The sequence below is a fragment of the Camelina sativa genome, chromosome 1 (genome assembly GCF_030686135.1).
Source record: "Camelina sativa cultivar CO46 ecotype springtype chromosome 1, ASM3068613v1".
NCBI lineage: Eukaryota > Viridiplantae > Streptophyta > Magnoliopsida > Brassicales > Brassicaceae > Camelina > Camelina sativa.
Genome location: NC_141880.1, coordinates 9,897,370 through 9,922,492, shown reverse-complemented (window position 1 = coordinate 9,922,492; position 25,123 = coordinate 9,897,370). Strand labels below are relative to the sequence as shown.

Sequence of the window (25,123 nt, the reverse complement as noted above, 5' to 3'; positions counted from 1 at the left end):
GTTATTTTTATAGATCACCTAGCTTATCACGAAGTGTTTTATTTTTGGCTTCAGAGCTTTCAACTTCTTTGAGAATCGGAACATTGCAGAAGTAGAGAGATATAGACTCTCAATACCTTCACAGTAATCCTTCACCATGGGCAGGAAGTTGGTGTCCTGAATCAAAGCATTTGTCAATTTGAAAGGCTTGCACAAACAAGGTGAAAAAGGATATATGCGATTACATGAAATATACTAATGGATGCGATCATACCAGCACTAATGCACCAGATCACATCAGAAATCCACAGTTAAGTGTGCTTGGGCGAGAGTAGTACTTGGATTGGTGGCCTCCAAAGAAGCCCTCATGTTGCATCCCTCCTTTTTTCTATTTTTGGTTGATTCGCAAGACGATATTTACATACACAACGTCATAATTTTCACATTGTAAGGACCTATGCGACCCATAATACCTTTTTGAAACTCTCCAAGAGAAATTTTGGCAAGATAAAATCTCCATAATACCGTAACGTTGGACTATTTTTGTGACCAAAATTTTGGCAATTAAATACTTTAAGGGTTTTTTGTGATAGCGACACGATTACAAGAAAAAAATGTTCTGAAACATGATTATGGATTGTTTATCTAGTTTGGAAGCACGTCCAAGGTGACTTAACCGGTCCACATATCAAGTGGGAGCTACATTGAATGATCTTTTGAGTCTTCGTAAAAGGATATATGCGATTGCATGGGATATACTAAGAGATGCGATCATACTAGCAATAATGCACATGATACCATCAGAACTCTACAGTTAAGTGCGCTTGGACGAGAGTAGTACTAGGATGGGTGACCTCCCAGGAAGTCCTTGTGGTGCATCTCTCCCCTTTTTTTTCTTTTTTTTTGTTGTTGTTTTGCAAGACGATACGACATTGTTGTTTCACACCGTTAGGACCTACGCGACCCATAATACTTTTTTGAAAAGCCGCAAGAGAGCTTCTGGCAAAGCAATGGATCACCGTACCATTAGACTATTTTCGGGACTAAATTTCCAAGCTTAAAGGCTTTTCGGGTTATTTTGTGATTGCGACATGATTTCAAGCAAAAAATCATTTTGGGACATGGTTATGGCTTGCTTTTCTATTTTCGAAGCATGTCCAATGTGACTTAACCGGTCCACATATCAATTGGGACCCACATTAAATGATCCTCTGAGTCTTCAGAAAAAGATATATGTTATTGCATAAAATATACTAATTGATGTGATCATACCAGCACTAATGCACCATATCCCATCAGAAATTTGCAGTTAATTGTGCTTGGGCGAAAGTAGTACTACGATGGGTGGCCTCCGGGGAAGTCCTTGTGTTGCATCCCTCCCTTTTTTTCTCTGATTGGGCGACACAATTTTGGGATAAAAAAATGTGTTCAGACATGGTTATAACTTGTTTTTCGTGTTTGGAAGCACATCCAATGTGATTTAACCGGTCTACATATCAAGTGGGACCTACATCGAATGATCCTTTGAGTCTTTGTAAAATGATATATGCGTTTGCATGGGATATAATGAAAATAGTACTAAGATGGGTGACCTCCCAGGAAATTCTCGTGTTGCATCCCTCCATTTTTTTTTGTGGTTGTTTCGCATGATGCTAGGACATACACAACGTCATAACTTTTACATTGTGAGGATCTACACGACCGAGAATACTTTTTTGAAATGCCCTAAGAGAGCTTCTGGCAAGGCAATGGGCCTTCGTACCATTGGATTATTTTTGGAACCAAATTTTGACGTTTAAAGGCTTTTAGGGTTTTTTTATCCCGACAAAATTTCGGGATCAAAAAATGTTTCGAACATGGTTATGGTTTGTTTTTCAAATTTGGAAACACTTCTAAGGTGACTAAACCGGTACACATATGATATAGGAACCCAGATGAGGAGAACCTATGTGGATAGATGGGAATAGGAAAATGGTTGATAACACTGTTCTGCCTACTTGTTGGATGATAGATGCAATGCAGTGAAGAGATGGTGAATAGAAAAATGGTTGAAAACACTGTTCTGTCTATTCGGTAGCAGTGGAAGATGAAGAGATAGATGGGTGGATTGAAGGACGCCACACAGATCTGTGAAATGATCTATGATAAGTCAAATCTCAGTCTTCAAGGATTCAATCACAAGAAGAGAGAGAAAATGGTGGTTGCTTCTATCTTAGAAGAAAACCTAAGAAAACTCTCATATTATTTCATAAAAACTTGAAAGGTTACAATTCTGAGAAGGGACATTATATAACGATCCAGCAGCGGGAGACCTTCTAAGGTTGAAATTATTACAAATAAAAAGGACTAAACTTGCAAAATAACAGACTCAATTTTAGGACCTAAATAAAATAAAAGACTCAATAAAGACCCAACGGTCGATTCCTGCAAAACAAGAAAAGAGACATCATTTATTATTTGAATTCAAACACTTACCTTGGTCATAGCTCTCATGCACGCTCCAGCCCTTCATTGATTGCTTCGGAAATGATGAAAAGAACGGGTTATTTAATTCCTTGTAAAACCAGTAGAAATGATGCTTTTGGAGTCTTCTCTTTGGAATCTTCTAGCTCAATGAGAGTAATCAGACTTTCAATGGACTTGTTGAATTGTTCCCTTAAGGTCCTTGCTCCCAACCTTGTCATAGGTTTGTGTAACATTGTTGGCAGAACGGGTTCTTCAGGAAATGGTAGAACGGGTTCTTCCAGAAATGGTAGAACGGGTTCTTCCGGAAATGGCAGAACGGGTTCTTCTGGAAGTTGAATACTGATGTCCTCATCATTCCCTCCCTCTTGAGAAAGTTCTGTCTGCAGAACTATTTCATCTGCATGGAAAGGAGATAAATCAGCAACATTAAAGGTTGGAGAAATGTTCAACTCACCTGGTAGCTCAATCTTGTAGGCATTGTCAATGATTTTCTCTAAGACCTGAAATGGTCCATATCCTCTTAGTAACAGCTTGGACTTTCTTTCCTTGGAAAATCTTTCTTTTCTCTGTGTCACCAGATCCAATCACCGAGTTCAAACTTCAGCTCCTTGCGGTGCTTATCCGCATGCTCTTTGTTCTTTGCGCTTTTCTTCTCAAGATTCTGTTTAACTCTTTGGTGAAGTTTCTTGATGTGCGTGGTTTTTCACTTCAATCTTTTACCTTAAAAAGACCACACAATGGCTACAAGTTCACAGCTAATCGGTAGTAGTATTTAAGGATCGATCCCACAGAGAGAGAGTTGTTGTTCAGAGAATCCGTCGGAAGAGATGTAAGGCTAGGACTCAATAAAAAGGAGGTTTTGGTTGTCACGGTTGTAGCAAGCAAATAAACGTAAATAAAAGCAAGTAAAAATCATAAAACAAGCGTTTGGCATCAAGGGGAATCGCAGGGGTTCAATGATCTATCTATCTAGGAAAGTTTAGGGTTAGTTTGTTTATCTATAACTCGGACTATGAAACACTAATGAACCGTTAACTTAAAGTTCTCAAGCTAGCTGTCTAAGATCACTACACTCCGTTACTCAACTGTCGCAGGCAATGACGCATAGATCAAAGCTTTTAAAACTAGTTCGATTCTAATCCATAGAATTCCATAGGTAAGGGGTATGTGCTTCCTATGTCTCCCCACACATCTAATCTAGGTCAAGCACACACACTTTAGATCATAGTTAGTTCATGAGGCTAACTTAAAGCATTAAGAAAAGACTTAGAATTAAAGCATAGAATAAACAGAATTTAAATCTAACAAACCCTAAAAATTGCCACCTAAACTAAGATCATCTCCCCCCTTTGATAATCCCTTTAAACCCAACTAGAAAACGACTCTAGCATGTTTAAGGGAATCATCAAAGCAAGGTTTAAACAATTCATAAACATAAAAGAATAAATAGAGAAAAGAGATTTAGATATTACTTCAATGGTTGTCAAACAAAGTTGTAAGATCTTCTTCCTTTAGAAAACTAGAACAAAATAAATAGAATAGAAAAGAGTTTGGTGAACTTCAAAGCTTCAAGAGATGGACGAGAGAGGGCTGCTGTTCGTGGCTGCTCTTCTGGTCGTGATCTCCTTGGAGGCAGGTGAAGGCACATTCTAAACCCTAAGGCTTAGAAGAGTATTTATAGGGTTTTGTCTAGGTTTAGGGTTTTGTAAGGATAGAAACGTCTTCTCTTGTTAAGTGCATGGCAAGGGGCGGCGTAGAAAACTTCTAGAACGTGGTGAAGACTTGAAATGGGCCGCCATGGTGGTAGCTGGTCTGGACTTCAATAAAAAGCCCATTGGCTTGATGATTCTCCTTACGTCGGTTTAAGATACGTCTCAGAATATCGAGAATAACTTCCAGATGAGTGAATTGATTGACTTGATTCCACTTCAAGGAGAAAGATAACTCTTCCAGCTTTCCATAGACACTAAGTACGTCGAAATGTGAGTTCTGGAAGTTCTTCAAATGTTGCCCGTACTGTAAAGCTGTGAATCTTTCCTAAAACATATTTTCCTTGCCTTTTGGTCCTTTTTGCTATAAAACCTGTAAAACCTTCTTGAAACCTAAAATACTTGATAATAGATATTAAAGCATTGAAATTATACTAAACTCTTCCTAAATGCATAGTAAAACTATAGCTAAAATGGGTAAAATAATGATGTTATCATTTCTTCACAAAGTCAGCTTTGGTGACTCCTTCTGCACTAGAATAAACAGCTTGGGGCAGAGGTGTGATGTCTAATGGGGTTAGAGGATTAAAACCATAGACAACTTCAAATGGAGAGAATTTGGTACCAGAATGCTTAGCATGATTTTAAGCAAATTCAATATAGGGTAAACAAGATAACCAGTTTCAGAGCTTCTTACCTATCGTAGCTCTCAAAAGAGTGGAGAGAGTACGATTAACTACCTCAGTTTGGCCATCAGTTTGAGGATGACAAATGGTGGAGAAGAGTAGCTTAGTGCCTAGCTTTTTCCACAAAGTCTTCCAAAAGTGGCTAAAAAATTTGGTGTCTCGATCTGAAACAATGGTCCTTGAGATTCCATGCAAACGCACAACTTCTTTGAAAAAGAGTCAGCAGTTTGAGAAGCATCATTTGTCTTGTTACATGGAATGAAATGCGCCATTTTGGAGAACCGATCAACCACAGCAAAGATAAAATCTCGGTTGTTGATCTTAGGCAGCCCTAAAACAAAATCCATAGAAATATCTACCCATGGTAGGTTAGGGATACAAAGGCATATATGGATGTGACCTGGATTTTTCTTTCAAGCAGGTGATGCGCTTTCCGCAGAACCTTTCCACATCTCTTTTCAAATGCGGCCAAAAGAAATGTTCTATAAGAACACTTAGAGTTTTGTCTCGCCCAAAATGTCTCATAAGTCCTCTTCCATGTGCTTCTCCTATCAGCAGCTCTCTCATGGATCCTTGAGGAATGCACAGCCTTTTGTCCTTAAAGAGAAATCCATCATGTTGGTAGTATGACCCATAACGGCTTTGCTTGTTTCCTTAAAAGCTTCTTTGAAATCTGGATCCTCCACATATAGACCTTTGATATGATCAAATCCCATGAATTTGGCCTCCATTGTGGTGATTAAAGCATGTCTCCTTGATAAAGCATCATCTACAATGTTCTCTTTTCCCTTCTTGTACTTAATCACATATGGAAATGTCTCCACAAATTCAAGCCACCGTGCATGTCTCTTCTTAAGTGTAGTTTGTCCTCTTAGGTGCTTGAGTGTCTCATGATCTGTATGAATAACAAACTCTTTAGATAACAAATAATGTTGCCAAGTTTCTAAAGATCTTACCAAAGTATAGAGCTCTTTATCATAGGTTGGATAATTAAGTGCAGCTCCACTGAGTTTCTCACTGAAGTATGCTACTGGTTTTCCTCCTTGAGTTAGAACAGCACCTATTCCTGTACCAGAAGCATCACATTCAATCTCAAACATTTTATCAAAGTTAGGAAGTACCAAAACGAATGCATTTGTGCTGCTATTTTTGAGCAGCTTGAATGCATCCTCTTGTGCTTGACCCCATTTGAATTCCACATGTTTTTTAATCACCGATGTCAAGAGTGCAGCAATGGTACTGAAATCCTTCGCAAATCTCCTATAGAAGCTAGCCAGCCCATGGAAGCTCCTAACATGTCCAATGGTTGTTGGAGTTGGTCAGTCTTGTATAGCCTTGATTTTTTCCTCATCGACCTTTAGTTCCTGCGAACTCACAACAAATCCTAGAAACACAACTTGATCAGTGCAAAACGTGCATTTCTTAAGATTAGAATAGAGATGTTCAGCCTTAAGCGCTTTTATCACCATTTCAAGATGCTTTACCTGATCTGCAAGACTTGTGCTATAAATCAAGATATCATCAAAATAAACAACCACAAACTTACAGATGTACTCCCTTAAGACTTGATTTATTAACCTCATGAAGGTGCTTGGAGCGTTGGTGAGTCCGAATGGCATGACTAACCACTCATATAGTCCTTGTTTTGTCTTGAAAGCCGTTTTCCATTCATCACATTCTTTCATCCTCACTTGATGATAACCACTGCTTAGATCAATTTTGGAAAAGATAGTAGCTCCATTAAGCTCATCTAGCATGTCATCAAGCCTTGGAATGAGATGTCTATATTTGACAGTGATGTTGTTGATTGCTCTGCAGTCTACACACATTCTCCAAGTTCCATCTTTCTTAGGCACTAGAAGAACCGGTGCAGCACAAGGGCTTAGGCTTTCACGAATGTAGCCCTTTGACATTAGATCTTGAACTTGCTTTTCCAGCTCTTTTGCTTCCTCGGGGTTTACTCAGTAGGCTGGTCTATTAGGCAGTGGTGCTCCCAGAACTAGATCAATATCATGTTCGATTCCTCTTATAGGCGGTAGTCCAGGTGGTATCTCCTCAGGAAAGACTTCTTTAAACCTTCCTAATAGTTCAATCACTTCTGGTGGTAAGTCTTTCTCTTCTTGACCTGAAAACAAACCTTCCTTAAAGATCATTAGTAGCACCTTTTTCTATGAATTAATTGATTTCAAAACAGTAGAAGGTGTTATGTAGAGATTAGTTTTGTTTGACTTAGCTCCCTTTGACATGGTTTGTTGCATTTTATGCACTTCTTGAGGGGTGAGTGGAGCTAGAGTATGCTTCTTGTTGTTGTGTAAGAAAGTGTAGTAGTTGATGCTTCTTGTTGTTGTGTAAGAAAGTGTAGTAGTTGGTTCGGCCATTGTGTAAAGTCTCCTTATCAAATTGCCATGGTCGTCCTAGAAGAAGGTGTCCAGCTTGCATAGGAACCACATCACACACAACTTGATTTGAATATTTAGCTATGGTGAATGGTATGGTGACTTGCTCAGAGATCCTTAATTCAGCCTCGTCATTGAGCCACTTAAGTCGATATGGATAGGGATGCTTTGTCTTTTGGAGACCTAGCTTATCAACCAAATACTTGCTGGCTACATTAGTACATGAACCCATCAATGATTAAGCTACATACCTTGGAGTTTATGGAGCAGCGAGAGTGGAAGATATTTTCTCTTTGAATTGTTTCAGGATTAAAAAGAGTGCTAAGAGCCCTCCTTATGACTAGAACCTCTCCCATCTCTAGATAGTCCACAATATCCTCCTCAGATTCATCACGTTCTTCTTCCTCATCTTGTGATTCATACTCTCCATTGGCTTTAAGGATCATTACTAGCTGGTTTGGGCACTCCCTTGCATAGTGTCCTTTTCCCTGACATTTAAAGCAAGTAATATCACGAGCTCTTTGGTTAGTAGGCTTACCTTGCTCTGGTTTGGTTATTTTTGATGCCTCAGGTGCAGCTCTTTTAAATCTCTGGTCCACATCAAGAGATTTTCCTTTGTCTAAAGCTTTTTGAGGTGGTGGTGTCCATGGAGCCTTACTGCGGTTAGTAGAAGCTGTCTTCCTCTTGATGTGTTGTTCGGCTTGGACTGCTAGGTGCAACAAATCTTCAACATCATGATATGTTTGTCTTTCCACCTTTCTAGCAATCCGATCATGAAGAACATCTAGAAACTGTGCCATCAAGTTCTCCTCAGACTCTTCTACCTCCAATATGTTCTTAAAAGATTCAAACTCTTCAAAGTACTCCTCAATAGATTTGGTTCCTTGTGAGAGCTTGTGGAACTTCTTTTGTAGCTCCCGGTGGTAATAAGCTGGGACATATCTCATTCTTAGCTGAAACCTCATATCATCCCAAGTGGTCATTGGTATATGTCTATGCCTCCTCCTCTCAGACACATCTCTATCCCACCAAGCTAAGGCATTGTCGGTAAGTTGAGCAGCAGCTAGGGATACCTTTCTCTGTTCAGAATAGTTGTAGTAGCCAAAGATATGCTCCATACGTCTTTCCCAATCAATGTAAGCTTCAAGATTAACCTTTCCAGCAACTGTTGGTGGATTGAGCTTAAGATCATAGCCTCCTTCTCTTATGTTGCCTTCATCTCGTCCCCTACCTTGTTGGTAGTGTCTCCTTGGCCTTTGGTGTTGATTAAGATATATCAACCTCATTGTTTCCTCTTGGCAAGTTACGAACTGGTGCTCTTGGTGCAAGTGGGGGTTGTTCAATTCGTGTCATGCGATCACCAAGCGTTTGGAGCTGGGCTTGAATAGTTGTAATCATCTCAGCCATGTTCACCTCTCCTCCTTGTTCTCCCATGGTTCAAAACGTTTCTGTAAAAATAAGGACAAGAGATCAAGTGCACAGGAAGTCGAAAGGTCCAAATATGGAAAACTTCCCAAAACTGACAGATCTAGAATTGGGGGGGGGGGGGTTTAAGGCAAACAAATAAACAGATCTGAAACGAAATTTTTTTAGGGTTTTCTTTTTAGAAGATGAACAATCAAAATAGAGCAAAGACACACGAAAATAGCAGATCTACAAGGGGTGAAACGAAAAGAAACAAAACAAACTGAAACAGACACAAACTGAAGCAAACAAAGGGAAACAAACTGAAACAAAAGGGATAGATAAAACTTGATTTGGAGTGTTTAGCTCTGATACCACATGATATAGGAACACAGATGAGGGGAACCTATGTGAATAGGCAAATGGTTGATAACACTGTTCTTCCTACTCGTTGGATGATAGATGGAATGCAGTGAAGAGATGATGAATAGACAAATGGTTAAAAACATTGTTCTGTCTATTCGGTAGCAGTGGAAGATGAAGAGATAGATGGGTGGATTGAAGGATGCCACACAGATCTGTGAAAGGATCTATGATAAGTCAAATCTCAGTCTTCCAGGATTCACACACAAGAAGAAGGAGAAAAGGGTGGTTGCTTCTATCTCAAAAAAAAACCTAAGAAAACTCTCATTTTATTTCATAAAAACTTGAAAGGTTACAATGCTGTGAATGGACCTTATATAACGATCCAACAGCGGGGGACCTTCTAGGGTCGAAATTATTACAAATAAAAAGGACTAAACTTGCAAAATAACAGACTCAATTTTAGGACCTAAATAAAATAAAAGACTCAATAAAGATCCAACGGTCGATTCCTGCAAAACAAGAAAAGAACCATCATTTATTATTTGAATTCAAACACTTACCTTGGTCATAGCTCTCATACACGCTCCAGCCCTTCATTGCTTCGGAAATGATGAAAAGAACGGGTTCTTTAATTCCTTGTAAAACCGACAGAAATGATGCTTTTGGAGTCTTCTCTTTGGAATCTTCTAGCTCAATGAGAGTAATCAGACTTTCAATGGACTTGTTGAATTGTTCCCTTAAGGTCATTGCTTCCAACTTTGTCATAGATTTGTGTACCATTGTTGGCATAACGGGTTCTTCAGGAAATGGTAGAACGGGTTCTTCGGAAAATGGTAGAACGGATTCTTCCGGAAATGGCAGAATGTGTTCTTCTGGAAGTTGAATACTGATGTCCTCATCAACATATCAAGTGAGACCCACATCAAATGATCCTCGAGTTCGGAAAATGGTATATGCGGTTTTATGGGATATATTAATGGATATGATCATAGCAGCACTAATGCACTAGATCTTGTCAGAATTCTTCAATTAAGCGTATTTAGACAAGAATAGTAAGTATTAGGATGAGGGACCTCCCACAAAAGTACTAGATCTTGTCAGAATTCTTCAATTAAACGTATTTAGACAAGAATAGTAAGTATTAGGATAAGGGACCTCCCACAAAATTCTTTTGTTGCATCCCTACATAAATGACCAATCTCATGCGCAAATTCACTCTAAAGCATATCGAATTAGATTCAGGCCCAACTTTAACATCTCATCAAGCCCAAACAATCAGCAATACAAAGACAAAACCCAAGCAAATGCTCAGCAACGTCACTTTCCTCTATGTCGCCTCACACCTCAAAGCATGTGAAGTTCTGATTGCCCCTTAGAAGAAAAGATTTAAGAAAACTAAACCTCGTGCTTAGCAATCGATTTGATTCTTTGCAATACCTAGCCCTATGATATGATGACAAGGTAGACAAGTTTCGAATTCGAATATCGATCGTGTTGCATAAAATAAGCCCATGGGCAGACGTTGTAAATGTGTGAAAAAGGAGAAATACAAAGAAGAAAGTTTATTCTCGTCTTCTTTCTCTACTACTCAGTACGCAGACGACCATTAGTATATATTTTCTTTTTACAATTATTGTCGTGGTTGTGAGAGGAAACAAAGAGACAAATGGTGAGAGTCACATGCATGCATGAGATTCATTCATAACGTCACATTATCCATTCCTTTTTTTTTTTTCTTTTAAGACTAAATCTTCAAAAGTGACAGAGTTCACGGGTTACACTGTTTTTACTACCAGCCAAATTCTACCCGCCAGCTTATAATTTGCGTCCCATAACTTTATTTTGTTTTCTTCACCATATATAAAAATAAATTTGAAGGAAAAAATTATGGTACATTTAGTTTTATTATTTAATCATACAATAATAATATGAACAAAACTACAAAGAGAATCATCTATCACATTCACACGTGATTCAATCATTTCAAGAGTTGATAATTACAGCACTAAGTTAATATCTTCTATACATATAGTTTCGGTCGGAAAGTATGGGTATAGTTTTTTTCCATCAGTTAGTGAAAACTTACCAGCATACTAATGATATTTACAGTTTAGCAAAAAAACACGTAATCTAATATATCTAATGAAACCCAACAACTTGGTTGAAGATTTATCAATCTTTTATATATTTTTGGGGATTTTTACCAAAACTGATTCTCTTTTCTTATTTGTATAGGTAGAGACACAAACTAGCACCCAAAAGAAATTGCCTAAAATCCTTATTAAAAAAAAATGGACCTACCTCGCAAGGAACAAGAAAAAAAGAGTGAGAACGATGTGTTTAATTATATCTTGTCTTGTTTCAAAAGAAAAAATATATATATATATATATATATATATATATCTTGTGACTACAGAAATTATCAAAATTGAGAAATGGGAGGTGTCTTTTAAGTCAAATAATAATGACAAAGTCCCTTCTTAAATTGTCGACCCAATTGGCCATTACATTACAAAAACCTTTGGTTGTTCCCATTGTTTTCATCAATTAATTACAAATATGACTATGTCTAAGTTTTCTAAAACATTTGTATATCAATAATAATGTACTGACTATACTAAACGCTTAATTATAGAGTAGGCATTCTCTAATGTTAATAGACTAGAGCTTATGTACGTATGTCGGGACAGTTCTCTAGCTGATTCACGCGTTGATTTCACGATGTTTTATATTTTAGCCAAATTTGATCTGAGATGTAGGAGGAAAAAAAAAAATAGGTGCAAGATATGATTCTTAAAAATTGATTGCAGTTTTCAAAAAAAGCTAACTTTTGACCATATAGGCAAATACGAACAATATTTTTTTTTGGTATACATGAGATTATCACAATCGAGATCTTTCTGTCGTTAACATGCACTATATTGATAAATGCTTCTTTCGAAACAAATAATTATATGAGCCAATAATTAAACAAATAATTATTGACTTAATTAACCATACAGTATATGAGTATGCCGCGAAGAAATTCAAATAAAACTAACACTTAGTATGAAATTATCTATGGTGGATGGACAAAGCGTGAATTTTCTTTTTCTAAACAAAAGGTTATGGATTCGAAGGTATAGTAGAGCTGAACTTGCACACTTCTGACTAGCTACTTGATTAATTACGTACCGGAGTATTACACTAAATGATCATTGTGACATGTGTAAGTGGACGAAGCATATAAAACTATCTTTAAAACATTAACACAGCACTTTGTATTTATAAATTTACAATGCAAAACAATTCCCTGACAAAAATCAAATTTTTGTAGGAAAGAATACTGTTGAGTATATAAATTCATCTTTCGTTAAAGCCCAACAGAAATTTAAAAATATGGAGAAGACAAATATAATGCCAATTGAGGAATGTGATGAGTACAACCCTTTGTTTTCTTTTTGTAACCAAGTGACATAACGTGCTTAATCAGATTTAATATCAATCAACTAAATCACAGTTGCTTACATACAGTATTATTTGTAAAAATAAATATCTTATATGAGATTTTCTATAAAAGAGTACACGTACACTCATGTATCTTACTTACTCACTCCTTTCACAAACCCAAACCCTCATTCTAAAAAAAATGGGGTCTCGCACTCAGAACCTCTCCTTTCTCGTTCTCCTCCTCCTCGGCTTCGTTGCCGTCTCCTATGCTTGCGACTGTAGCCCTCCTAAACCATCACCAGCTCCTCACAAACCGCCAAAACATCCCGTCAAACCTCCTAAACCACCTGCCGTCAAGCCACCTAAACCACCGGCAGTGAAACCGCCCACCGTTAAACCCCACCCTAAACCACCAACCGTCAAACCCCATCCTAAACCCCCGACCGTCAAACCCCATCCTAAACCACCGGCAGTAAAACCACCTACCCCAAAACCGCCCACCGTCAAACCCCACCCCCACCCTAAACCGCCCACCAAACCTCACCCTTACCCGAAACCTCCCATCGTGAAACCACCTACCAAGCCTCCTCCGTCCACTCCTAAACCGCCCACCAAGCCTCCTCCGTCCACACCTAAACCGCCTACGACCAAGCCTCCTCCGTCCACACCTAAACCTCCTACGACCAAGCCTCCACCCGTTGTAACGCCACCGTGCCCGCCAACACCGACTCCACCTGTCGTAACGCCACCAACACCAACCCCACCCGTCGTAACACCACCAACACCAACTCCACCAGTCGTAACACCGCCAACACCAACTCCACCCGTTGTAACACCGCCAACACCAACTCCACCAGTCGTAACACCGCCAACACCAACTCCACCTGTTGTAACACCGCCAACACCAACACCACCCGTCGTGACACCACCAATACCAACACCACCCGTCGTGACACCGCCAACACCAACCCCACCTGTGGTAACGCCGCCAACACCAACTCCTCCTATTCCCGAGACTTGCCCAATTGACACGTTGAAGCTAGGAGCGTGTGTGGACGTTCTTGGAGGTTTGATTCACATCGGGCTAGGGAAAAGCCACGCCAAGGAAGAGTGTTGTCCAGTTTTGGGAGGCTTACTTGACCTAGACGCAGCCGTTTGTTTATGTACCACTATTAAAGCCAAACTTCTCAACATCAACCTCATTCTCCCCATTGCTCTTGAGCTTCTTCTCGACTGTGGAAAAACTCCACCCCCTGGCTTCAAGTGTCCCGCTTAATCAATGTAAAGAGTTGAATCTCAGAAGGTTTCGTTTTTTTTTCAAAAATTTGTTTCATTATCTCTTTTGGTAATGGGAGATTTAAATGCGTGTGTGCGACCTTGAGTTTCATGTTTCATTTGATACAATAAAATTAGGGGTTTGTAATTTGGGTTTGAGATCTCAATTTCTTTGCGTTTTCATGTTATGTTATGCTGTACTTTTAAGAAGAAGAAAAAAACTGTAAAACGATATAACTTTTTTTCTAATATAAACGAGTTTGTATCTGTGAGTCTGTCTAATTTTGTTTTATATACATATGTACGTACGTAGTAGAGTACGTAGAAAAATGTGATTTTTATTGACATGATCCATACTCCATACGCATTGCACTGATGCATAGGCGCCGCACAGCGCAGCTACTGACCAAGTACACATGTACGTATAAATAGAGACACGTATATTTCATGCTAATAAAAATATATATCATAGTTTTGTTTTCAAAACATTTGATAAATAAGATGAACCGTGAAAAAAAAAAAAAAAGATAAAGAAAAGCTTAAAATTTCGAGTTTATAATATCTTGGACAAATTGTAACATGTATTGTCGACAATTATTATCATACATAACAAAATTCAATATGATAAAACGATACAGCATATTTTACGTATTTTTATACAAAACAAAAACTACTTAGAGTGCAGCCTTTCTTGAGGTAACTAATTCAATACATTTATGCCATTTCAGTCTTTCTATGTACTTCTTGATTGACTTGGATAACATAAAGTTCGATGATGCCAGAGGATAACAAGGTTGGAGTCCCCACGTCTACTCGATCCAGTTCGTGTTCAAGTCGAACTCATCAGGCAAGAAGAAGAAGACTTCAATGTAAATTAATCTCCTCCCCACTCTCTCTCTCTCTCTCTCTCTCTCTGATCTCTCTCTCTCTCTAATGTTTTGATGAAGTGAGGTAGTAGAGTGAAAGCTCTTGTTCTTGTATCTTATATCAAACAAGAACAAGATACAGCTCTTGCAGGATCACAAGCTTTAGCCGGCTCATTATCACCATCCGAGGCGTCTCGGTCTCTCCTACACCACTACCTGCCTTTGACCAAACCATTGAGAAAGCTGGCATCGCCAACTCTGTGTCATCCAAATCTCTACTTTTTTGTCCGAAGTAACAAAGAAAATGACTTTTATTACATTTGGTAACTAAAAGAGGGGTATTGTGATTCACAAGATTTTAGAAATTTCTTATTATTCTCTCTCAGATAAAGTGAAGAGGTTTATTCGATTTCGATCACCTGAACTGTTTCTATTTATATAGTTTTACATTAAGCCTAACCGTTTGTAATTACCATACGATAGATCCCGCAGAGTATCTAGCTATTGTTTTCGATATGTATGAAATCTTTACACTATATATTCCCATACCAAGGTTAAAAAACATGGAATTATTCAAACAAAAACTTAAATGATAGAAGAAATATGGAATTATTCAAACAAAAACTAGAATGATAGAAGAAACATGGAATTATTCAAACAAAAACTAGAATGATAGAACAAAGATAGAATGTTGATATAATTGACGACGGCTCAAACGACGGCTCGGCGGTAGTGGACCAACACCAACCAGCCAAACCTGTAAAAAATTTCCGTATATATTAATAGAAAAACACACTCTTAAAAAAGCAGATGTGTCGCCACCAGAGAGCTTTGTGCACCTTTTAACAAAATACCTTTAAATTTTCTATTTAATTACATTAACATGCCATTATATTTAAAAAACAATTAACTGAATAATTATTTCTCACACAAATTTAAATATCACATATTAAAACTGATTAAATAATTACATACTATTTTCAGACAAAATTTCACTAAAAATTATTTACAAATATACAAGTCAACGTTATATTAATTTCTTAAAATCAATATAAATATTAATTTCTTAAAATCAATATAAATATTGATTTCTTAAAATCGATATAAGTAAAATATTCCAAAAAAGCTATAAAACATATCAATTAATATAAAATTAATAAAAATAAAGAACATATAACTTATTAACATAATCATATAAACACAAAATGTTATTTTTTATGTTAGTATTATTACCATAGTAATATAAATAACAAACTTTCAATAATTATTATAATTGATAATAAAAAGATGTATATTACCCCAGAATTATCTCCAACTTATTGAAAGAAACTTAATTCCCAATAAATGAGTTGGAGATAATTCAGGGGTAATATGGGATATCATGATATGTGATTATTTATATATCTAAGTATGTAAAATTAATTAATCTCAACATTTAGTGTGATTATTCATTTAAAAATGAAAATATTGATAATTGAATAGGAATGTAAGTTCTAATTCTATATTCATTTATTTGCTATTAAAAAAGAATGAGACAATAACCCTTATCATTATAAATAAACTTAGTACCTAACAAATATTATAATATATTTAAAATGAATGATTATTAGATTATACAAAATTGTTATAGTTACTCGATAAACCATAAATATAAATTTGATTTTTAAAACACACAAAAATATATATTACCATAAATTGTAACATTTTATAAATATTTAATATATTCTTTAACACGTTCACATATTTCAAGGGTGCAACAAATACGTTGATTTTGGAATTTCATTAAATTTTTCAAAATGTTTTTTGGGTAATAATCCCTCATTTATAGAAAATATTAACCTAACTCAAAAAAAAAATAGCCTAATCAAAAATATTAAATCAATAAATTAGATTAACTTCAGAAAATTTAGTTTAGAATCCGATTGTTACTAAAATATAATATTATTAAATAATTAAACTACAAAATAATTTAATATATGTTGTTATGGTTACATAAAAAACATGCAAAACTGTTATGATTACAAAATAAAAATAGAAATTACTCACTTGTAATCATAGTATAGGCTCACAATAATAAAGATAAAGACCCACTGAACCGTTGGGTGGAATGGTAATCGAGACTGTGAGCTGATCCCAAACATTCATGATCTGGATAATCTCCGGGCCCTGAAGCCACCTAGTGGTGAACTGAAAAATAGAAGTGCCAACCAAATCTTAATTTGGTTGGTGGAAATAAGAAGCTAATAAATCAAACAAACCAGAGCAATTTCAAATTATCTTCAAATTAAGCTTTCACATGCAATTGAAATTACTTACTTCGGTATCACGGTACTGGCTCACGCTGTAGAGATAGAGTCATGTAATGGGAATAGAGAGAGTAAGTTGTGATTAGAGAGAATTCACAAAACTAAGAAGTTTAAGTTCTGCACAAATCTAGAAACCTGATAAGAACTAAATCATATTCTCCCTAATTAGCCTAAAAGAATTCACAAACTAATTAGAGAGAATTCATAAAACTAATAAGAGAGAAGTTCAAGTTCTTTACAAATCCAGAAACTTAATAAAAGCTAAATCACATTTTCCCTAATTAGCCTAAAATAATTCACAAACTAATAAGAGAGAACTCACATGTCAACCAAAAAAAAAACCATTTAGTCTAATTCAATACATTTATGACTTGCACGTATATTTCATGCTAATAAATATATATATATATATATATCATGTTTTGTCTTCAAACATTTGATTAATAAGATGAAACCGTAAAAAAAAAGACAAAGAAAAGCTTAAAATTTCGAGTTTATAATATCTTGTACAAATTGTAACATGTAGTGTCGACAATTATTATCATACATACCAAAATTCAATATGATATAACTATACAGCATATTTTACGTATTTTTATACAAAACAAAAAGTACTTAAGAGTGTATACTGTATGTATCGGGAATTTTAAGGTTTTTTGTTTGTTTTGTTTTGTTTCAAGGTATATATTCTTTAACGATGCGTATATAATTGGAATTTGTGTTGAATATCAAAATAAGACAAATAAAAATACAAATATATCATCAGCATATGAAGATAAATAAAGTATTTTTAAAGTATCATCAGCATATGTATCAGTATTTTTGTTTTGTTTTTTTGTTTTGCCACCAAGCTAACGTGGATATGAAGTGATGTATCTTATATTGGGCTTAATTTTCTAAATTTGGGTTTGATCCTTATCCATTAAGTATATATGGGCCTAATCGAAAAGGCCCAAACCAATTTTTTTTTTTTTTTTCTGTCTTGTCGAACAAGCTCGCATCTCAGAGGTCGTGTGTATTTTGTTCTAGAGAGAGAGCAAAGTTCTCAGCAAAGATCAAAGAAGAACCCAAAACGAGAGAGAAGCTAATTCTTCTCAGGTAAGAAATTTCTCTCAAGTTCCAATTTCTTTGATTCTTCTTTTACTTACTCATTAGTTTCTCGGAATCTGCGTATCTTCGTTACCTGTATGAATTTGAGTTTGCTGGATCTGTACTGAGCGAAGTATTTTTGCTACGAAATCTTCAAAATTTCGATGGAATTAGATAAAACCCTAACTAGATGCGATTCCTAGGCATGAGATTCTGTTTAGTTTTTTGGGTTTTCATAGATGGGCATCAGTGATTGTCTTTGATTTTGCCTCATCGTTCCTTTGATTTCATTTCTAAGGGTTGTGGTTGATCTTAAAGGAACAGAGATTGATAAAGCTAGTTCTTTTTTAACGATTCTATAGTAGAAACTTGACCTATGATTAGTCTAGTTTTATTCTGAATTTGATCTGTTGAGCTGATCGTTGTGATGTCAAAAACCCTAATTTTGGGGTACTTAGAACAGGCCCTGTGTCTAAGGGAGTATGAATTAGTGTTAAAGCTTCTTGTTTTCCTCAGTTTTGTTTATTCGAAACCATTGAGTTTATTGCTTTCTGTTCAGTTAACTAGTAGGCTCAGAGTCTTGTGAGAACGGGATTTGACCATTGCTTTTGTTGTTCTTACTGGTGTAGTTGTTAGAAGATGTCTCGGAGATATGATAGCCGTACTACAATCTTCTCGCCTGAAGGTCGTCTCTACCAAGTTGAGTATGCTATGGAGGCCATTGGAAACGCTGGTTCTGCAATTGGAATCTTATCCAAAGACGGAGTTGTGTTGATTGGTGAGAAGAAAGTCACCTCAAAACTTCTTCAAACCTCAACCTCTGCTGAAAAAATGTACAAGATTGATGACCATGTTGCTTGTGCCGTGGCTGGTATAATGTCTGATGCCAACATTCTCATCAACACGGCTCGAGTCCAAGCTCAACGCTACACCTTCATGTACCAAGAGCCCATGCCTGTTGAGCAGCTGGTTCAGTCTCTTTGTGACACGAAGCAGGGCTACACACAATTCGGTGGTCTTCGTCCGTTTGGAGTCTCTTTTCTTTTTGCAGGATGGGACAAGAACTTTGGGTTCCAACTATATATGAGTGACCCGAGTGGCAACTATGGTGGTTGGAAAGCTGCAGCTGTTGGAGCAAACAATCAGGCTGCTCAGTCGATTCTGAAACAAGACTACAAGGATGATGCAACTAGGGAAGAGGCTGTCGAGCTTGCATTGAAGGTTCTGACCAAGACAATGGACAGCACGAGCTTAACATCTGAGAAGCTAGAGCTTGCTGAGGTGTATCTGACTCCATCTGGGAACGTCAAGTACCATGTTCACTCTCCTGAGTCTCTCACCAAGCTGTTGGTCAAGCATGGTGTGACTCAACCCGCTGCTGAAACATCCTGAGCCCAAAAGTATCTCTAGTGTTATTCGCTTGGTATGGTGTCTCGGGTCTTATGTTTGTAGTAAGTCTGTTTTACAGCTTTCCTTTTGAGTTTGAACTTTGAAGTTAACTATGGCGATGAAAATTTGGCAATGTTATGAATTTATCTTCAATGCGTTTAGAGAAGTTTTATCGTTTTACTAGTGACTGACGACGAGCAAAGGAACAAATATATTATAGGTTAGTCTTAATTTCTTCAATTCATTACTTGAATACTAAGCATTCATTATTGTCGTGCAATGTTTTACACGTAACGGCAATGCCTCGGGTTCAACTGTTAAATTGAAGTTTTGATTTCGTCCAAAAAAAACTGTTTTCTTTTCTAAGTACACGCAACTTCACATTGAGAATCTTGGAATCACAAAAGAGTAACGTTTAAGGAAGATTAAAATCAAATCTTGAGTTTTCTTGGATTTAATACAAGTAAACTTTATAAACTAAGTTTGTATAAGAACCCATAGAAAACGAATCTTTTCTTTACTTTTCGTTACGCACAACTTTGTGACAGTAAACAACACTAGGAAAGATACATACTTTGAAACATGAGAAACAGATTGTAACTATAATTGACTCCTTATGCTCTCTATCACTATATGTACATATATCATTGTAAGCTACAGCTTCAGTAATCAAGAACAGAGCTTAGGAAGCAATCTGTTGCTTCCTTTGCTAGTGTTCTTGGATCTCTTCTTGATAACTTCCATTTGATTCTGCATTTTCAAACATGCTCTCTCTAACTCCATAACCCTCCACTGAATCCCTTCAATATGTTCTTTCAGCTTCTCGTTATCTCCTGAAACCTCAACCTTCTCCATTCTTAGTATGAGCTGCTTCTGTTCTCGTTGTTCATCTGGTGTCTCAATCACCTGAAACTTCGGGTTACGTGAAATTTTACTTCTTGATTCTCCAGAAAGCTTCTCATAACTTAATGTTCGTATCACGCTGAGTTTTTCACCATTGGTTAATCCAGTATGGGCCTGAACAAGCCATAAAAACCGTTCATTCGTGTGACAAAGATTGAAACTTTCTTTTTTACACTTTGAGTTTGAGATGAGTATTGAAAACGTACCTCGAGATACATATCGATAGCACGGTATATTTCTTCGTGTGATTCTCTGGCTGAATCTGGAACAAGTGTGAGGAGAGACAGAAACTTTGAAGGTTTCAAGGAATGATCAGGTGCTACTTCAGCTGTGTACTGATCAATCAAGCTTGCCACTTTCTTCAACTGCAATCCTCCTCTTGCTCCGTCGAGGAAAGCTTTTGTGAATCTAATAACAAGATTCACATAGTACAAGTGACTAGACTTCGATGGAGATGGAACAAGAAGATTGTCTAGTGTTGCTTGATCCAGTTGGTTACCTATCATCAGCTCCAGTTTGTTCATGCTGCTATTGTTTATATTCAATCCAAGAGCAACCTCAAAAATCCGAAAAGGCCCTTGCAAGGGACACAGCTTTGATCTAAGACGCAAAGAGTATCAATGATGGTTTCAAGAATCTTTCTTTTCTCATGAGAAGACGCTGAGCAAAACTTGACCTTCTGGTAATAGAACAAGAACCTACTTATGATGAGATTATCAAATTTCCTCGATACCATCAGCTTCAAGAACGTCTGAACCAAACCAGGACTTAAAACAAGAACCTCATCAAACCACCAGGTTAACCGAATAGAGCTGTTCTTGAAACTCTCTGTGCTTTTACTATCACAAGAAAACCGAAACAAGCTGCTATCTGGTGAACAAGCAGAAGCAGCACTAGAAGGACTCATTTCAACGGCTAAACACAGCTTCTCCACTAACGCATTCATCAGTTTCGCGGCTAAAGACTCAGCTTCAGACGATGTTTCAACTTCTTGACACTGTTTTAGACTTAGAAGAAGCTCTGGCCAAGACCAATACCTAATCTCTTCCATACACTTCTCTGTTCGTTCCAAGACTTTAGAGACTTCCATGAACTTAGCAGCACAATGCATAAGGACTACATTCGAGGGCATCACAGCGAATCGACCTTTACCGTAGCAAAACCTCGATACAAGCTCGAAACTCTCCGCTCCACCGGGGAAATCATTAAAGATCACCTTGAGATTCCCATTGGAAGAAGTTGATTTCCCAAGAAGCTTCCTGAACGTTGCAGAGTAAGCACATATGATTTGCTGCAGATGAAAATTACAAACAAACTCATAAGTCATATATAACACAAAACAGATTTGAGTAAGTTGAAACTTTAAGCCATGTTACTGTTTTGTGATATAGAATAGGGTAAGGTAACAGTTATTACAACTTAATTACAAGAGAGTAAAGGAATTAAATATCAACTACACAGAGAGGTCTCTCTGTGTGTCTCCCAATCATTAAAGATCAACTCATAAATCAGTCACACAGAACAAAAAGGGAAGTGAATAGTAACCAAGAAAAATCCAAACTGAGCCTCTTATCTTCTTCCCTCTCTAGAGGTGCAGTGCAACAAACATCTCGTTTGATTTAACAGAGAGAGGAACATGGGAGAAAGTCAAAGAGGAAAGGTAAAGAACAAGAAAAAATGCAAGAAATGGTGATGGAGACATCATGCTTCATTACTCTCTTTAAGTCTTAACTAAATAAGATTTGAATCTAGTGAGATTAATGTTAACTCAGACAAATCAGTTTACTGAAACAAAAAAGAGAGATTTGTGGTTCCCTCATTTTAAGGTAATTCCTTGAGTGGAACATTAAATGCTGGATGTAGCAGAGTCACACACAATACGTGAGCCGTCATAATGTTATCACAAGCTCAAAAACAAAACACACACACCCAAAAAAAACAAAAAAGAAGTTGTTTTTTTCAAGTCACAGTTTTGATTCAAGTTAGAACATTTGAAATGAAAGAACGAGAATTTAACTATACCCAGATAAGAAAAAGTGGAAATTAACACTGAGAAACGGTTAAAGTTTGGATTTTTGGTCTTACCTTATTAAGAAAGAGAGATTCTTCTCCATTGATGTCAACTTCAAGATCAGAGCAACAAGCTTCCATAGTAGCCACCTCTCGGTAACCAAATATACTCTCTAGCTTTTCTTGATTTTTTCCCCCCAAAAGGTAACGAAGTGAGGAAACAGTAGAGAGAGAGAGAGATGTGGATTTTATGCTGAGAAGTGAAAGAAGACAAAGAGCAAAGAAGCAAGAAAACTTTTGTTGGTTTTCTGATTGTCAGATTTCTGATAGATAAGTAAAGTCTTCTCTTCTCTTTAGATGTGTCTGTCAAGTCAATCGGTGAAGCACCCACGAAATTAGTGGTGGGTTCTTTTAGAGAGAGTTAATAAAAAAAGAAAGAGACCAAGAGCAACAAAGGCGTGTTCAAACAAACACCACTCTGTTCACTGTGTGTTATAATGTACAAAGACCAAAGATAGAGAGAGAGAGAGAGAGGGAGACCTATTCTGACACATTCTTGCTAATAAATTTGTTAGTAAAAGAGAGTAATGACAACGCATTTTATTACCTTTTTGATCATCAGCTGATCAATCAGTAATTAATCATGTATTTTATTTTTCATGTATTTGTTTAATCAAAAATAATGAAGCTTTTGAGGGTACTGTATGTTCTTCCCCTTTTTCTCATCATGCTGTATTTTTTAATCTACCTCTAATCAACTTAATAAATTTTGATTATTTTACTTCATTGACCATCGTGGACCAAGACTTTAGCAAGAATCGTTCAGTGGTTTAAGTATATTGGATTCGATAGAAATCAGAATTAATTATTTATATAAGATGCATCCAATCAAAGTTATCTTTTTAATTAAAACACTAATACTTTGTTTTAGTTCTACAATCAAAAAGATAATAATAGTTTCCAAGAAAGGTTATTTATTTGGTGGTGTATAATCGAGCGTCTAGAGGAATATGATTCGGTGATATATAACTTTGTAAAGATTAGTAGTTCTCAAATCTCTCATTCAGCATAATCTTTTATTTCCGTTAAATACCAATATAGAAAAAATATTAATTATTGGACCCCGACCATAACAAAATTGGTACTATGTGGACCAAGCTAAAAATTGATTTATCTATCCTACTACTATTTCTTGATTTTAATAATTAAAAAGGAAAACCAAATTGGTTACATCGAGACGTTTATCAAAAAAGATACAAAAAATCATGGATATATATAATTATTATCTTTGTTGATGATGACATGCAATGCAACTATGTATGACAATCAATAATTCTTTATATATATATATACTATAATACTACTAATATAATGTATATACAAATGATGTAATATCAATTTCCATAGATAAAATAAAAATCATGTATTATTACGTTAGATGGCATAACAAATAGTTGAAAAATACTAGTCAGAAAAATACAAGAAAAAGTCGTTAATAAACGAGGCACCGCCACAGTAGAAAAAGATATAAGACTAAAAATAGCATTCGTTAGACGTGACATACAATAATATAAAAGAGACTCAAAATGTGAGGTGTTTTTAATGAAAAATAAAATGATAAACAAATACTCTATAAATTAAAAGTGTGATTTGGTTTCAACTGCTCATGCACTAAGCTATCCTAACGTGGTGGGCAAAAAAGCCATGGAACGGGGCTCACGTGACTTACACACTCTGCAGAGACAGTTTTATCCCTCATATCAAATGGTATTTATATCTACACAATATGTAAATTACTGTTGTAAATTAGAGAAATCGATGAAAGTTTCTTTTATCTTATTGATTCAATCGAACAGAGGTTACATATATATAGTAAAGACATATGTTAAACCTAAAACGATAAGGAAATAGGAAATAGGCCACGGGCCATTGGTCATGGGCCTTACACACCATGACAAGTAATGGGCTGGTTATAGAAGTCCACTCCATGTCTTTTACAACACTCCTCCTTGGATGACATAACCGTGCCAATGCTAAGGGATCAATACAATACGCTTGGGGGAACTGCCTCATTAAAAACTTATTAGGAAAACCCATTGGGACAAAACCATAGTGAAGGAAAAAGAGTACAACACGCATTGCTCCCCCTGTTCTAAGCATCACTGTAAATCCTTAAGCCTCTGCATTCCAATCTGGTGCGCGAGCTTCTTGAACGTTGATGTCGGTAATGACTTGGTGAAGAAATCGGCTGAGTTGTCGCATAATTGAACTTGTACCACTTAAACTTCTCTGACCTTCTGTAACTCGTGTGTGAAGAAGAACTTGGGTAAAATATGCTTCGTCCGATCTCTCTTGATGTAGCCTTCCTTAAGTTGTGCGATTCAAGCTGTATTATCTTCATATATCACGGTTGGTTCCTTTTCATCGACCATACCGCAGTCCGACCTGATATGTTGAGTCATCGACCTCAACCATACGCATTCTCTGCTGGCTTCATGCATGGCTAGGATCTCCGCATGGTTAGATGATGTGGCCGCAATAGTCTGCTTCATAGAACGCCAAGAAATTGCTGTACCATCTTGTGTAAACACATAACCGGTTTGAGACCTAGCATTATGTGGATCGGACAAATAACCTGCATCAGCAAAACCAACTAAACCTTCTTTGTTACGGTTAGTATAAAATAAACCCAAATCTAATGTTCCTTGTAGGTAACGTAGTACATGCTTAATACCGTCCCAGTGCCTTTGAGTTGGACAAGAGCTAAATCTAGCTAGGAGGTTCATGACAAAACATATGTCTGGTCTAGTGTGGCTAGCCAAGAACATTAACGCTCCTATTGCACTGAGA

At 36.7% G+C, this 25,123-nt stretch overlaps 2 protein-coding genes, 1 long non-coding RNA gene and 3 pseudogenes across 4 annotated transcripts; 5 read left to right on the top strand and 1 right to left on the bottom strand.

The window, feature by feature from the left end:
- Nucleotides 1-239: 239 nt before the first annotated feature.
- On the top strand, nt 240-358 carry LOC147949715 (5S ribosomal RNA; annotated as a pseudogene).
- An 879-nt stretch (nt 359-1,237) lies between these two features.
- On the top strand, nt 1,238-1,356 carry LOC147949714 (5S ribosomal RNA; annotated as a pseudogene).
- Nucleotides 1,357-12,482: 11,126 nt separating this feature from the next.
- Nucleotides 12,483-13,977, top strand: LOC104787131 (uncharacterized). The gene has a single exon (XM_010512653.3). The coding sequence runs from the start codon at nt 12,581-12,583 to the stop codon at nt 13,709-13,711; it is 1,131 nt and encodes a 376-aa protein (XP_010510955.2). The 5' UTR covers nt 12,483-12,580; the 3' UTR covers nt 13,712-13,977.
- A 448-nt stretch (nt 13,978-14,425) lies between these two features.
- LOC147949713 (uncharacterized) lies at nt 14,426-14,994 on the top strand. The gene is made up of 2 exons (XR_015560451.1): nt 14,426-14,579; nt 14,658-14,994. It is a non-coding gene; the product is annotated as an uncharacterized LOC147949713 (long non-coding RNA).
- Nucleotides 14,995-17,815: 2,821 nt separating this feature from the next.
- Nucleotides 17,816-19,513, top strand: LOC104787106 (proteasome subunit alpha type-4-A). Its single transcript, XM_087456229.1, has 2 exons — nt 17,816-17,980; nt 18,601-19,513. The coding sequence occupies exon 2, from the start codon at nt 18,611-18,613 to the stop codon at nt 19,361-19,363; it is 753 nt and encodes a 250-aa protein (XP_087312355.1). The 5' UTR covers nt 17,816-17,980; nt 18,601-18,610; the 3' UTR covers nt 19,364-19,513.
- Nucleotides 19,514-19,860: 347 nt separating this feature from the next.
- Nucleotides 19,861-22,553, bottom strand: LOC104787092 (BTB/POZ domain-containing protein At3g22104-like; annotated as a pseudogene). The gene is made up of 3 exons (XR_015560448.1): nt 22,349-22,553; nt 20,470-21,554; nt 19,861-20,377 (listed from the first exon to the last, which is right to left on the bottom strand). The product of XR_015560448.1 is annotated as a BTB/POZ domain-containing protein At3g22104-like (transcript).
- Nucleotides 22,554-25,123: the final 2,570 nt, after the last annotated feature.

Bases quoted from the DNA above. Each gene is read 5' to 3' on its own strand.
- LOC104787106 (XM_087456229.1), top strand. From the start codon at position 18,611: ATGTCTCGGAGATATGATAGCCGTACTACAATCTTCTCGCCTGAAGGT.
- LOC104787131 (XM_010512653.3), top strand. From the start codon at position 12,581: ATGTATCTTACTTACTCACTCCTTTCACAAACCCAAACCCTCATTCTA.